Here is a 14,800-nt window from a genome sequence, read left to right as displayed (position 1 = left end):
TATATTTGAGAGATAAGAGGGAAACGTGTATAAGTAACGTCAAGATATGAATTTAAGTGAGGCATTTTGTATTTTTGTATCCTTATCGCTCAATTTGACAATTGTCATGATGTGTTTGCTTGTTTTTCCATACAGTCTAACTAAATTGTTGAATGATGACTATTCTGTCTCTGATATAGATTGTGGCTGTTAAAACATTTATTTAACAGTAATTTGACTAAACGAGACCTGCATGGTCAATGTGCCTAAATGTGATTATTTATCGCTTTGCCATAATCTCAAATTTGATTTTGAACATCAATGGTCTGCACAGTCATACTGTAACTGATTCGTCATTTTTATATATCCAACAGACTCAACGGCACCATGCACCTCAAAGAGAAAGACAGATTACTACAAAAGGGCATGCGAGAAGGGACTTTTCACATTACACAGCCTATTCAAGTAAAAATGATTTTCTTTTACAGAACACAAAAAGCATCAGTACTACATATCACCAAAACCGATATAATTATTCTTTGGTGTGTCTGTAATTCCAGTACAACAATGATACCAGCAAATAAATTACAATGTACAAAACGACATTTTTCGTAATTAAAACTACGACATTCACAAGCATCAATACAATTACATATATACAAATCCTTCAGGGACAAACGCCTGTCTGACTGTCAGTGTACACATTTAGGGTCTCGAGGGACTTATTCGTACTCTTTAACGAGCATAGCACTGGCGTATTATTTTTGTAATTTATTTTTTGCATAAAATATAGTCTTAAATAGTTTTTAAATATTACAAAATTCCATCCAAACAAATGTATAAATCTCGAAAGTCAACGTTTAAGATACTCAAATGCTTGTCAGGCTACAACTTCGTTATATATTTATTTTCCTCGTGAACGAACGACCAGTGTTTGTACCACATGTATAAGTAGTCCCAATCACATGGAATAATACAACTTCAATATTAGCTACTGAATATAAACTATATTGACTGCCATTAAGGGTTTACAAATTAAGGACGTCAATATTGTTTCCCTTGGAATGTTTGGAGTTGGACAGTGACTGATAAGCAACTTATTAATTTGCAAGGGAATGGCAGGAGATCATTTGGACCAAATGTCAGTTTAGGACACCAGTCACCATGTCGAGCTCAACTGTTTTGAAAAAATAGGTGGTTAAATTGTCTATAGCTAGAACATGGTTCATCCAAAAGTCATGGTTCTCTCAATAATAAAGCTTTTGTTTCTCAAGGAATAGGCCTATATAGGCTAACTCTTTTAAGTTAGAATTTACAGATCCAATTCCAATGTAGGCTAGTGTCAAGTAGCTGTTTACAGATCCAATTCCAATGTAGGCTAGTGTCAAGTATAGCTGTTTACAGATCCAATTCCAATGTAGGCTAGTGTCAAGTAGCTGAAAGTTGTGATCTACATACATTCACTGTTGTAAGGAAAAGATCAGGACACAAATTGCAGTTGCTCCCCATATTATTAGACCTATACATCCACAACGATAATCAAGTTATTATTCCACGGTTAGCACAACCTTGTAATATGACATAGGCTAGTTGTGGTCTACCGTTGATATTTAAATCATTGATATGCCATTGGTCAATTTCCCACATGCACATGGGCCAGTATAGGCCTACACATTTAAACAACAACAGGGCAATATAGCTGTAAACATGACATCAGAGCATTGTTCTTGGGTCTGTGTTTCTGAAAGTGTCCTCATCGTCTGAATCTGACGTTGCCACCTCGCTGGAGGGGGTGTGGAGATGGTTGGGCCCTCCGCTCCCCTGGCACACGTACCACTCATTGAGGTTGGTAACCTGAGGCGAGAGATTTGCAGATCGGTTCCTGTGGCTGTGCGGTTCAGAGGTGGGCGAAAGGGGGTCTCCTAGTGTGTTTGTGGAGGAAATGTAGGCGGCGTTTGTGGAAGGAGGCGGTGGAGACTTGCAATGTACTTTCATGTGCTTTCGCAGTGAGCTCGGGTGCGTGTAGGACTTGTCACAGCCACGGACCTTGCAGTAGTAAGGCTTGTCACTAGTGTGAACGTGAGAGTGCTTCTTCCGGTCGCTGCTGTTGGCGAATTTCCTGTCACAGCCGTCAAACTCGCATTTGAAAGGCTTCTCTCCTTGAATTAAGGGGAAAAAAGGTTTGATCAGTGCATCGCCAAAAAATGTCATTTCTGACACACAGACACACATTGTGTAGGCCTATAGCCTAGGCCTACCTATTCATATGCTCGATTACTGCATTTAATGCTAAACATTATCATTCATTAATCATTAGAATACGTAGGCCTATACCCAGCAATGTGTTGGACCCCTCAGGCTACCGCGTTTACTTCATGTCATGAAGGCCAATTACGCAATAAATGGTTGCTGTGGCAGCCCACTTCCTGTTCATCATAGTTTATTTATTCATATATGTGCCACACAGCCACATTTACAAGCAGGCTCCTGTCTGAACACGTGGGCAATGTCAGAGGACCTCTCTTGGCTATACACGGAGCACCCACGGCCACAACGAGCCGTTTATGTGCCCTGAAGTGGAATGAATTCGTGCATGCTTCACACACAAACACTTGATAGACTAGTAAAATACCTTCACGAGGCAAAACAGTCGAATATCTACTACCATCCACAATGTGCTGCTGTAGGTATAGCCTATGGCTCGAAATAAGTGTATATTTCATACTTTCATAAAGAATCACGAAGACAGCCTATATAGGCTAGCCTATACTTACTCGGGGCAGCATAGGCTATGACTTTGCAACGAGCCAGTTCAAAACACAGTCTAAAGCCACTGTTCAAAAGAAAACCATGTCCCCATAAGCTCTTGAGGACCAGCAGATCCTATAGTATTGTAACACATATAGGGCTATAATATCCCTGTTTGGATATACACAGTCACACTACAAATGAAAGTTGAGCTATTTTGCATAGCACGTGCGACTCACACCATTGCATTGTGTTGTTACTATGGGCTGCGCTGACGCCATTGTTGTGGTTAGTTTTAGACCATAGCCTAGCCTATCTGCTGCATAAAGCCAGCAGCACAGAAAAGTTTGCACAAAACTGCGTGAAGGAGTAAACAATAAGTAAACAGTTAAGTTATATTTCATTTTTCTTTAACGGCTTTAATCCGAATGTTAAATGGTGCTGCCTACATATTTTACTCCAACGTCATAGGAATACCATGCAACATAGGCTAATGCAGAGCTTTTAATTACAAACTCCCTCCATAAACCAGATGTGTAAACGTCTAGACTTTATGGATAACTCAATTTACTCTCATCTTTGAGGCGCATGGTTTAGATGTAGGCTACGTAAGCACGTTTTTACAAATCCTATGCTATGCTATAATCCCCTCACGCGTACCACAGCAGCAGACGTCTACGAGTAAAGTTTATGATTCCGACAGGAAACGATGCATTTTACTCGCGTGAGGCGATACAATGTCAGAAATGTTCGCTATTACGCACAATTACGCACCGTCACACACACTGTTCGTGGACATGTTAATAACAACAACAGGGAGGCTGGAGAGAACACACTCAAGTGCTATAGAATACATTACAGGCGGTAGTCTTTGGACGGTTAAACATGCAGCTTTTAGACTGTTATATCGCGTCTCTCTATAGTAGGGCTACTGACCTGTATGAGTCCTCTTGTGAATCTTAAGATTCTCCGATCGAGCGAAGACTTTTCCACAGCCTGGGAAAGGACATGGGAACGGCTTTTCTCCAGTGTGTACTCGGATGTGATTGATCAGTTTGTACTTTGCTTTAAAGGCTTTTCCCTCGCGCGGACATTCCTCCCAGAAACAGACGTGAGAGCTCTGCTCGGGTCCCCCGACGTGCTCTATGGTGACATGGTTGACCAGTTCGTGCATCGTGCTGTAAGTTTTCGAGCAGGGCTTTTTCGAAGTTTGTTCCTGGTCGATCCATTTGCAGATCAACTCTTGCTTTATGGGCTGCCTCATGTATCGCAAAAACGCCCCCGCCGCTCCGTGCGGAGCAGAAGCGATGTTCACATTGAGGTTCATGGAGTTGTAGCTGTGGAGAGAAGAGGGTCCATAGTGTTCTGGCCTGTGCCCGAAGTGCTCCGGCCTGCCGTAGATGTCCCCCGGTATACCCAGGCGCATCTGCCCGTTGAGGGCATGGTGGTGATGGGCACCTGGGGACGCCTGGTCGTGAAGTCCGGCGAAAAGTGGATGGGCCCCACTTTCCGTGTGCCCATAAGCACCTGTTGGGGAGATGAACATGCCATGGTGATGAGGGGAGGAGGCGGAACTATGCTGTTCGCCAAGTGCATGCATAGCAGAGGCTGATAGTTCTCTCCTGAGGATGAGGTCCCTGCTGCTCGTGTAGCCTGAGTGGGGGTGAGCCACGGGGAAACCAACTGTGGTCTGAACACAACTGAAAGATGCCGCGGTCTGAGCTTCGGGATGGCTCTGAATGTGGTGCTGAGATGGGCTAAGTTTGAGAGCATTTGTCTGTGCCATGTGCTCTGGTCCAAATGGAGTCAGTGCCACTCCAGGGTCGTTGCCCAGCTCCCCAGGGTGGAGGTGGGCATGGTGGGAGAGAGGGTGATGCCCCCCTAGCCCCGGGAAGCCTGTCATATTCTGATGAGGCAGGGGTTGAGTCGCTGCCAAATCCGCTAATCTTATCGCCGGATTCCTCTTGCTTAAAGGGGGTTCCATAACTACACTGTCAAGTCCATCCACCCTCACCGCTATTGTTTTTACCCACACTACGCAATCTAAAACATTAGAATATATGTTTATAAGGGTCTATAACTTCTTTTGTCCTGCTTCTAACTCTGCTTGCTCCTTTTCCCACTCTGTCCTCAAGCGATTGGCAGAACATACAACAGTTGGAGGACACAGTAGGGAATACAGTTTAGAAATGGCACTGCGGGTATTGGACGGATTTCGGTGACTGGCAGTTAAGAGAACGAAGCGATTGGCTGTCGTTCAGCGCAGGGTCTCAGCATGGGTTCCGCCCCCTCGCTCTCTTTATCGCTGTTGACTCCAAAAAGTTGTACTCACAAAGTTACCAACAAATCAGTTTGTGCCGCTTATAGTTTAGTGGTGTATGTAAACAAAACAGAAACATTAGTCGATTAAGGATATATGTATAATGGCTCTCTGGTTATTTCGTCCAATATTTTAGGACTGACTTGATGACATTTCCAACAACTAGCCGATGAATAGGCCAATATAAAAATGATGAGCCTAATAGTAAAACATGAAAAATGCATTCATCGTACCTATACTGACGACATGAGGGCTGTTGACAATTGTAAATGTCATTACCATTTTGTCTTTTGTGGTTTCCCAGAAGCATGTCAATGGCTCACATATTTTTTCTTCTATTGCGCATATTTACATACTTCAAATTAATTAAATAAATATCACACCTGACATAGTTTTCCCCATTGTAAAATATGACATTTAAGCATTAAAATAATGATTTTGTTTTTATGCCATTGCATGTTGATGAGTAAATAGCCGTTCTGACATTTGTAAATTTCTTACATGTGCTCTGCATGATAATTATTATAATATTGTTCAACCCATGCATTGACGTTGCTCGTGAGTCGTGACTCGCACATATAGGCTAGGTTAAGATAATTTAAACTCAGTTTTGTGGTATATAGCCTATACTGCATGCTGGTTAGGGGCAAACTGAAAAAGCCACAATATTTTCTTTCTTTCTTTTATTACACACTAATAATAATAATAAAACGTATGCTCATATAATTTTTAGCACAATAATATACAAATTATACTTTTCATTGAATGCTACCAATTGGCAATAAGTGAAAATAAATACACCCACAACATGCACGGTGGCATCATCATCAGAGAATGGGCGAAGTGTGAACAAAGTTTGCTAAACTGTATATAGCCTCAAAGTTCATTTTTATTATTATTTTAAAATCACAACCCCTTTTCTCAGCAGGTGTATCTGTTATCGATTTAATGTCTTAATTTAAAGACCCTTTTGGAATGCATTTCTGATAGCCGCAGCCGACCTTACATAATTGGACATGGATGTTCAAAGGTCATGATAACATTGAAAGAGCTCCCCTTAAAATGTGCAGCAACAGCTGTCTATTAATCTAAACTTGAGTTTGTGTTGCACTTTATAGTAGACAAGGCTATAATATAGCCTCCCAGGGAGGGTTAGCACAATTCTGTCTGGATAAAAATGATTTAATTCGCCAGACAGTTCTACATTCAAATAAATAAACAAATGTTTAACTGCATGCAGCTTTTCCCACTTGGCATGGAATAATTAAACCTCGCTGCATGATAGACATAATAATGTTCCATTTGCCTATATAGGCTATACTTGCCCATGCATAGCCTACTATAGTTTGTCAGTTGTAAATGTGTTTACATGCGCATTTTTGTCTTCAGATATGTGATTAATTGTTTATGATTGTTTGGCTATATGGACCCGTTCAGTTAAACGGGATTCTAATTAGCAAATTAGCAATCAAAATAGTCGACCACAGAATGAAGTTATAAAGTTCCCATTTAGGTTAATTTTCGAAAAACATATTTTAAGTGATTTTCCCAGCTACTCAGGGAATCAATTTGTGTCAATATTGTGATCTTTGGTTGTTTTATATTGTTTCATATTGTTTCATATATGCCTACATTTTTCAGAACATATTAAAGTATAAAGCTTGTGTGTGTTAGCAGGAGTCACATGTTTTAATAACTTCGTCAATCAATTAGTTAAAATGGAGAGTGAAACGCCAGAGCCAACTTACTCAACAATCAATGAATGGGTTAATTTCCCTTAACTTTTAGTTTTAAAATCCCTCAAATCTGTCGAGGTCTTCGAATGAGTATAAGGGGATGTCTTAAACGTTTCCCCCTTTAAAACAAAGACGCTTTGTCATAAAAAGGGTTATTTTACCAAAAGTGTCAAGAGGGCAACATATGTGGTCTTAAGGGGTCATGGGTCAAACATGCATGAAACACAAGGTCACGGAAACCACACAAGTAACCTTCCAATGCGTCAACATATTGATATTGTCAAATAATAGAGAAGTGAAATACAGCGCCATTACAAAACTCTCTTCTGTAATGTAGCCCCTATAGACAACAAGCCTTCGTGTTGTTCACATTGATTTGTTATTTTACTTTTCTGAAATAGCCATGCGTTAGATTATATAATGCATAATATTTAATGTGTAGCCTACGATTGGTTTAGGGCAGTTTGTCGTCCCGTATATCCCATGCCCTAAAACCTGTTGAAATAGTGGTCTTTGGGGATTTCATTATGTTAGCCCCTTTCTTCTCGTATAGCAGAAGGGAAGCCCACAGCCATGTGCCTCTGGCCGATTGAGTTTTCTTTCTTTTAAAAATTCTTTTTCTTTTTTCCTATCGGGAAGGTTTTGTGTTTTTCTACAAAAATAAAGCAGTTCTTATAGAGGTCGGCAGACGTGACTTTGAACTTGGATCAGCTCCTAAGTTTCCTGTGGTGCGGGTTGAAATAGACTTGGAAGAATGGCGTGTATGCTCAGGCTGCCCCACTTTGAGGCACGGAATTTCAAAAGTTGTAGGCCTGGCTTTATACGTTCAACTCGGCTTCCCGTTATTTACCGCCTGGAGCACCGAAGGGTTGAGAGAGGCGAGAGAAAGTTTGTTGTGTGTTGGAACTGGAGTGCTCGAGGGACTTTAATTTGATGAAAGTGTAAGTAAATCTCCTTTCAGTTAAATGTAAACATTTGAATGGGCAGCTGTTGTAGGCTACATAGCATTTCAACGGAGAATCGTGTGCTTTGAATGGAAGGTTGCCAGTGAGTGAGCCCCATCCCTGGCTTTGAGATATCGATGCTCGTATACTTCAAATATGAGGTCTCACATAAAGAACGGGGGAGCTTCTTAACTGTACAAAGTAGGCTATAGTGGTTTAACTTGTAATAACAGCATATATAGCCACTTCTGGTGCAACATGGGAATATGTTTTAAAGAGCAGCCTGCACTTCAAACCGCTCTTATTCACTGACGTATACAACTTTTATTTAGACATTATTATATCAACCGTGTTAGTTCAAGAGAGCCCGCATGAGCCCCAAGGGTCATTACCTGCATGCGAATTGTTTTCTGAGCGTATACTTCACAGTCATAACATGTGACTTAATTAGGTGTAGCTGGGTTGAAAAGCTCTGGAGATTCACAGCAGGTTGATGGAGAACCAATAGTCTGTGGATCCAAAAGAGTCACGGGGCCATTATAGCACCTCGTCCTATACCGTGCAGGTTCTGATATACTGCTAAAACCACAGAACCACAGAAGACATGGAGCCCCGGGGCGGTGTGGAACCATGAACGCTATAGTCAAACAGAATCATTTCTTCAAATAGGAATGCTTTTACACTACAGTGTTAACCACAATTCACCCACAACGAGCGTCTTATACCACATGTTCATCGTGTGCAGATTATCAAATGCATTGAATCCGTTTTAGACTATTTTGGTTTGGAAATTGTATTTCCACACAGAGGAAGCCCATTTTTCTTACTAGGCTACTATATCCTATAGCTGAGACACGACAGGGGAGGTTTTGCGTCATGATTTTCGTATTTCGTTCCATGTAATATTATGTCTTAGATAAACACTATAGGCTATACGAAATTGGGGCTTCGTGTATCCAGTTTTATGGGGTATCCAGTTACAAAGATTTATTACGGAAATCTGTTGGGTTGTTAAAGCTTAAGTTGCTTTTAAATGATATTAACAGTCCATGGATTGTTTCATTTTAGATGACATGATTAATTGCCAGTGCTCAACAATATGCATACTTTATTATTTAATGGAGTCTATTAAGTCTTTCCATAAACATTTCCATAAATGCAAGATATGACTGCTTTAAAAAAGCAGTCATATCACATTTGGGTTATGCAAAAAAACATCGTCTTATTGTCAAAGTCATCTCCTATAAGTTCGAAGTAATTTTTGCTTGCATTTAGGCTATTTTTGTATTTATTTCTGAAATAGTGCCAGCGACCTTTGATATCACCAGACGTCGCATTTACATTATCTATACATTAACCCATTACTCACTGGAAGGAGGGAAAAAAAGTGTTTTCTGATATCTCTTTCTTTCCCCGAAAATCCTCTTCTAAAAAGTAGGCGGTAATTATTAGTGGAAAATGGCGATCATCTATTAGTCGCCAAAGCGGTACCTGCTATTGGAGGGGCACCTGGGATTGATGAGCCGCAGTGGCCAATGAGACTGCGTAGAATGAATGCACGGGCTCCAGTTAAAGGGGGCGTAAGAGGAGGTAGTGCCAGTCCACGGAGAAACAGGGACCGTCCGCGATAAACACATAGGCGAGCGAGAGAAATAAACATAGCAGTCGGAACAACAATTCTGAGATGCTTCAGCACCCTCTCTCAGTGAATGCGAAGGACACCTAGTAAGATAATTATTTAATGTTTTTTAAATGCATTTTAAAACAGTCAGCTGTCACTGTTTCGAGAGGAAAGGGCTAAAGGAAACTCTTCACTTCATTGCATTGGGATTTTTGAGTCATAAGTTAACTACAAGTGAATTCAGACGCCGATAGCAAAGCCAAGCTATTTTTCCTCATGAGCGGATCGCCGTTTTGAATTACGCCTGATATGATGTTTCCTACGTTGGAAGTTGAAGCGTTGCGTGTCAGCATTGTCATTTGAATTTCTTCCCGTTACTTCGTTGCCTAAACCAATACTGATTCGAGCAACAACAACAAAAAAATACGCTAACTGAAAACATGTTACTGGATGCTGGTCACCAGTTTCCTGGACTGGGAGTAGGCTCGTTTGCCAGACATCACTCAGCAAGCGAGATGCAGGAGAGAGACTTGAGTTTGGCACAAAATAGCTTTGTAGACTCGGCACACATGGGTGCATTTAAGCTGAACCACGATCTTTCCCCGGGACAGAGCTCTGCCTTCAGCGCCCAGGCGCCGGGCTACCCCGCTGCGGCGTTGGGGGCTCACGCCGCTCATGTCACCTCGTATGCAAGCTCTCCTTTCAACTCCACCAGGGACTTTCTTTTTCGTAGCCGTGGCTTCGGAGAGTCCTCACCGGCGAGCAGCCAGCATACTATTTTTGGCCCCACGGCGGGATCCCTCCATCACTCCCACACAGACAGTCAAGGCCACATTCTGTTCCCTGGGATCCACGACCAGCATGGGTCCCATGGATCCACGAACGTACTGAACAGCCAAATGCGGCTGGGACTACCGGGAGAAGTTTTCGGACGGTCCGACCAGTACCACCAGGTCTCCAGCCCGAGGACCGACCCGTACTCGGCGGCGCAGCTGCACAACCACCAGTACGGCTCCATGAATATGAACATGGGGATGAACATGGCAGCCCACCACCACCCCGGTGCCTTTTTCCGCTACATGAGGCAACAGTGCATCAAGCAGGAGCTGATCTGCAAATGGATCGACCAGGAGCAGCTCAGCAATCCCAAGAAGAGTTGCAACAAAACTTTCAGCACCATGCACGAGCTGGTCACGCACGTCTCAGTGGAGCATGTCGGGGGGCCGGAGCAGAGCAACCACATCTGCTTCTGGGAGGAGTGCGCCCGCGAGAGCAAACCGTTCAAGGCGAAATACAAACTGGTGAACCACATTCGGGTGCACACTGGCGAGAAACCGTTTCCATGTCCCTTCCCTGGATGTGGGAAAGTCTTCGCGCGGTCGGAAAACTTGAAGATACACAAGCGAACGCACACAGGTAATACTAATTTATATATGCCGTTGTTTTGAAGATTGTACATGCAATATTTATTATATAGGCCCATTGAATGCTGCTCAGCATGTGCTCAATACAAAAGGTTTAGCCTCCGTGCTATTGTCATAAAACAATCGAGAGTATCTTGTGTTAAAAAAAAATGAACTAATTTAAGCAATCTAATTACATGTGGCTTTATTCTGTCAAATAATATTTCGGATCATATAGTGAAGCTATAACTAACGTGCGAATAGTTATCTGTCACCAGTGTCACGGGCCGCCAATATCCGTGTTGTTTAATTCTAAGAGCGTGTGGTGTTGCAACTATATGTAGTAAATTATGTAACACGGTCTGTGGAGGTTTTGTGGTTCGTAAACTTTAAAAATGGGTCAAAGGCGACACGAGGGCTGTGCTCTGCTCGCATCGCGTGCGCCGTGGAGTGCAGCCTCGTATATAGTAAATCTCATCAATTGGTTTAGTGTTTACGCCAGACTGCGCTTTTACAATTCGTGCCGCAAGCTCCCCCTCCCTTTCACATCGATTTTCATCACTTTTATCCACTGATAAATGTTGGCCATTTATCGATCGTTTTAAATATCATAAGCTACATTCTATTTTCGCTGTTGTTTTGAAATTGCTTAGTCTTTTCCACGTGAATTTGACCCAACAAACTCATCGAGTGTCTTTTGTTATCGCAGGCATTGATTTGAACAATTTTCTTGGGGTATTCGTTGTGTTTTGGTGCCATCTAATTGGACAGGTGTTAAATTTGTATTGTTTCCCAGCAAATGGTGAGCATTAGGCCTATTTGCCGAATTCCTTTAAAGAAACAATAGCAAAAACCTACATTGATCATTTAGGCAAAATATGGGCGCACAACTCATTTATTTATTTTCGGTTAAATTGGGCTACAGTTTAGAAGTTTAATTTCCTGTTTGGTCGCCTCTTGTGAGTCGGCTTTGAATTATTCTATAGTCTTCATTTAACGTCCACGATAGGTTAGCATTCAAATGGTGAACTTTGTACGGTTGAACGTCATTAGCCAACTGCACAACTGTGTACTAAGAGGCATGCAGTGTTTATCTCTAACCATCTAATCTTGTTATTATTCTTAATGTATTTGTCTTTCTTTTTCCCCCTTTTTTCTTATTTTTGCAGGAGAGAAACCGTTCCAGTGTGAGTTTGAGGGCTGCGACAGGAGATTTGCTAACAGCAGCGACCGAAAGAAACATATGCATGTTCACACCTCGGACAAGCCATATCTCTGCAAAATGTGCGACAAGTCATACACGCATCCAAGCTCTCTCCGCAAGCACATGAAGGTAAATAAATAACTGAGAGAGACAGAAACAGGCAGTGTGACTGAGTGAGTGAGGATGCAGCTATATGCTAGTGTCCATGATGTGTATTTTGTGAACTCATTAGCTTACATATCTGTTAAACTATCCCGTGCTCCTCCACATGAATTACCATATAGGCTAATGTTTTCTGGGCCCATGAATGTATTGCTTGTATTCACGTCTATCTGTATTTTGTGTCTCCTTTTCCCCTATTTGAGCAGGTCCATGAAGCTGCTCCACCACCTCCACCTTCTGACTCATCGCCCGCAGCCAGTTCTGGTTATGAATCCTCTACACCACCAGGCCTGGTGTCTCCAACCACTGAGACACAAAGTAACAACAACCTGTCCCCCGCCTCAGCTGTGCACAATGGCAGTCACAGTGGCCTATCCTCCAATTTCAGTGAATGGTATGTTTAGGACAAAGCTGAAATGAACCATCACAGTCATTTCACAGCACTGGACATAGAAGATTGGAACACGGACACACAGGAGGCACACACAGAAACAATTTTGGAAATCATTTCAATTCACATGGGAAGATGACAATTTCCACCAGAGTTTGTAATATAGTTAATGTGTATTCGATACTGTAAATAATTACTAAACACTCTCTTTCCCATTGCGGTTGTGATAGAAGTTGTCGGTCTTTGGTGTATAGATGTTCCTTCAATGGTAGCTATTTCTCTAACTGGACTTTTAGTGCACATACTACGATAAAATTGTACCATAATGTTGAATATTGTGATCCTAAGGCAAATTGATTGTACTATACTAAACATCTATAAACTGGAAAGCGTGCCAAAGTCAACATTTAACTCAAAACAGACCACACTATTTTGCTTGTGAATGTATATTTTAGTTTGCTGGGCTTAACTTGTGATGTTTTGTGCTTTGCAAGTTCGAATTGTGAAATACTATCTCGAAGATTATGAAGAAAATAAACGTTGTGCCGTTCGAATTTCTGTAACTACACCCTTAATTTTGTAAATATCAACTGCCATATTTATCCATTTGTAATTAAATTATGGTATTTACTTGCTACAGATGAAACAATATTTATAAAGAATGTTTCTTTACTATAAATATGTACAATTATGAGCTAAACATGGGCAGTTGTTTTGTTGTGTTTTGTTCAAAGTTTTAAGAGGTGTTTTCTTCCTTATTGTGATAAGAATTTTACTGCATACAAATATAATAAAAGGTGTTGCAAGTGTTAAATATTTCCTTATAGTTTTTTCTTAATTCCATTTGTTTACAATACATGGTCAAGTTTTCCTTTTTTACCACCATGTAACTGGTAGATGTTTATGAACGTTGGCAGCAGGTCTCAGACATTTACATAGTCTATTCAAGGAAACGTTGATCAGATAAAAAAATAAAATATGGTGTTTGTTTCAAGCTTTGCAAAGCGTGGTAACAAGGCTGTTGTTGCTAAAATGGCATTAATACATCATGACCAAAAGTTTTACATTTAAATGAGTCACTTGTTATTAAGTAAATAATAATAATAATAAATTAAGTACATTTTCCTGGAATTGCTTGTTTAGAATGATAAAAGCACAAATACGAATTTAAACCAGATAGTTTTATTGTTGGGCCTACTAGACATATGCATGCAGTGCTGGTTGAGATAACCTATAGAACTCTGTTGTTTATGGGAAATGGCACATTTTCCAGCCTGGATTTTTTATTATATATAATTTATTTTAATCTAATTCTTCATTTGCAGACAGACCTCTATAAGCCTATGCCGAAAATGTAAATAGCCTCCCCATCCCCCACATTGGTCATGTGAGTAGCTGGGGAGTTGCGCTAAACAACCGTGAACTTGAACTTGACTGGGGCTCTAGTAGCCCTTCACTGTAAAACGAGCAAGCCATTGTACGCCCTGCATGCAGGCAATTGTACCGTTTCTAGACAGTTGTCTATACAGATTGTCATGCTAGCTAATGCTTCAGACAGACCATTGTGTAAATCAGTTGAATTTTAGGCTTAAACGTTTGTCTTGCGGCTATAGGCAGAATTTAAGAACTTGAAGTCTGTGTTAGCTTATATGTTTTCTTTTGGCGAGAGGACGTGCTATATTTGCTTCTGCTGGAGAGGAGCTGTTTTCAGTGTCGGTCTCCTCTCCCTACAGAAAAGCATGGACCATCTCATTGTTTTTGGAGGACGGACGCACGGGCGTCCGAGTCGGTATAGCCTTATATGTGAACATTTTACTACTTATATGGGACTTCACTTCATAGCTGTTCGAGGTAGCCTATAGGCCAACCAGCCAACCACGACGATTCGCTTGGTATAACAAAGTCTTTATAGCTATAGCCTATCACAACATGTTATTTGGCTTAGATGCTTGACAACAAAATAACGGAATATGAACTTCATAAGAAATCTTGTCCTATGAAATGGCCTTTCATGCGCGAGGCGGAAGTCGGGGGTTTCTCACGAGCTGGCTCGGTGTTGTGACCTCTCTCGCGGAGGATGATATGACCTGTGGGGAGTGGAAAAGGTCAGCCCCACGCGGCGCGTCGATGCCGTTTCCTCCTCGGCACATGCTGTTCTGATATTGATCCACAGAGAAGGGAAAGGCTTTTAGAAAATACTACTATTCTTCAAGGAGACGAGTCACCTGCTACACATGGGCTTATATGATTCCATTTGGACACAATTATCACAGACGTGGTCACCCTCCCTCA

At 41.5% G+C, this 14,800-nt stretch overlaps 2 protein-coding genes across 3 annotated transcripts; one reads left to right on the top strand and one right to left on the bottom strand.

Annotated features, from left to right (window-relative positions):
- Positions 1–1,681: 1,681 nt before the first annotated feature.
- Positions 1,682–4,711, bottom strand: zic5 (zic family member 5 (odd-paired homolog, Drosophila); the record flags this gene model as incomplete). The annotated part of the gene is made up of 2 exons (XM_083776398.1): positions 1,682–2,138; positions 3,664–4,711. 2 exons carry the CDS (start codon positions 4,709–4,711, stop codon positions 1,693–1,695), a joined length of 1,494 nt encoding a protein of 497 aa, XP_083632524.1. The 3' UTR covers positions 1,682–1,692.
- Positions 4,712–9,400: 4,689 nt separating this feature from the next.
- Positions 9,401–13,335, top strand: zic2a (zic family member 2 (odd-paired homolog, Drosophila), a). Of its 2 annotated transcripts, none has more exons than XM_083776432.1 (3): positions 9,401–10,764; positions 11,921–12,084; positions 12,324–13,335. In XM_083776432.1, exons 1-3 carry the CDS (start codon positions 9,789–9,791, stop codon positions 12,519–12,521), a joined length of 1,338 nt encoding a protein of 445 aa, XP_083632558.1. In that variant the 5' UTR covers positions 9,401–9,788; the 3' UTR covers positions 12,522–13,335. The 2 variants fall into 2 exon arrangements, with proteins under 2 accessions (XP_083632558.1, XP_083632557.1); XM_083776431.1 differs by having other exon boundaries at positions 12,321–13,335.
- The last annotated feature ends 1,465 nt before the right edge of the window (positions 13,336–14,800 follow it).

The sequence above is a fragment of the Protomyctophum parallelum genome (genome assembly GCF_964188405.1).
Source record: "Protomyctophum parallelum genome assembly, chromosome: 11".
Taxonomy (NCBI): domain Eukaryota; kingdom Metazoa; phylum Chordata; class Actinopteri; order Myctophiformes; family Myctophidae; genus Protomyctophum; species Protomyctophum parallelum.
Note: the sequence above shows the minus strand (reverse complement) of the source record. Positions and strands in the feature narration are given on the sequence as shown.

Coding starts and splice junctions, on each gene's coding strand:
- zic2a (XM_083776431.1), top strand. CDS start 9,789: ATGTTACTGGATGCTGGTCACCAGTTTCCTGGACTGGGAGTAGGCTCG. Junction 10,765..11,920: donor ACACAAGCGAACGCACACAG/GTAATACTAATT, acceptor TTATTTTTGCAG/GAGAGAAACCGTTCCAGTGT. Junction 12,085..12,320: donor CTCTCCGCAAGCACATGAAG/GTAAATAAATAA, acceptor CCCCTATTTGAG/CAGGTCCATGAAGCTGCTCC.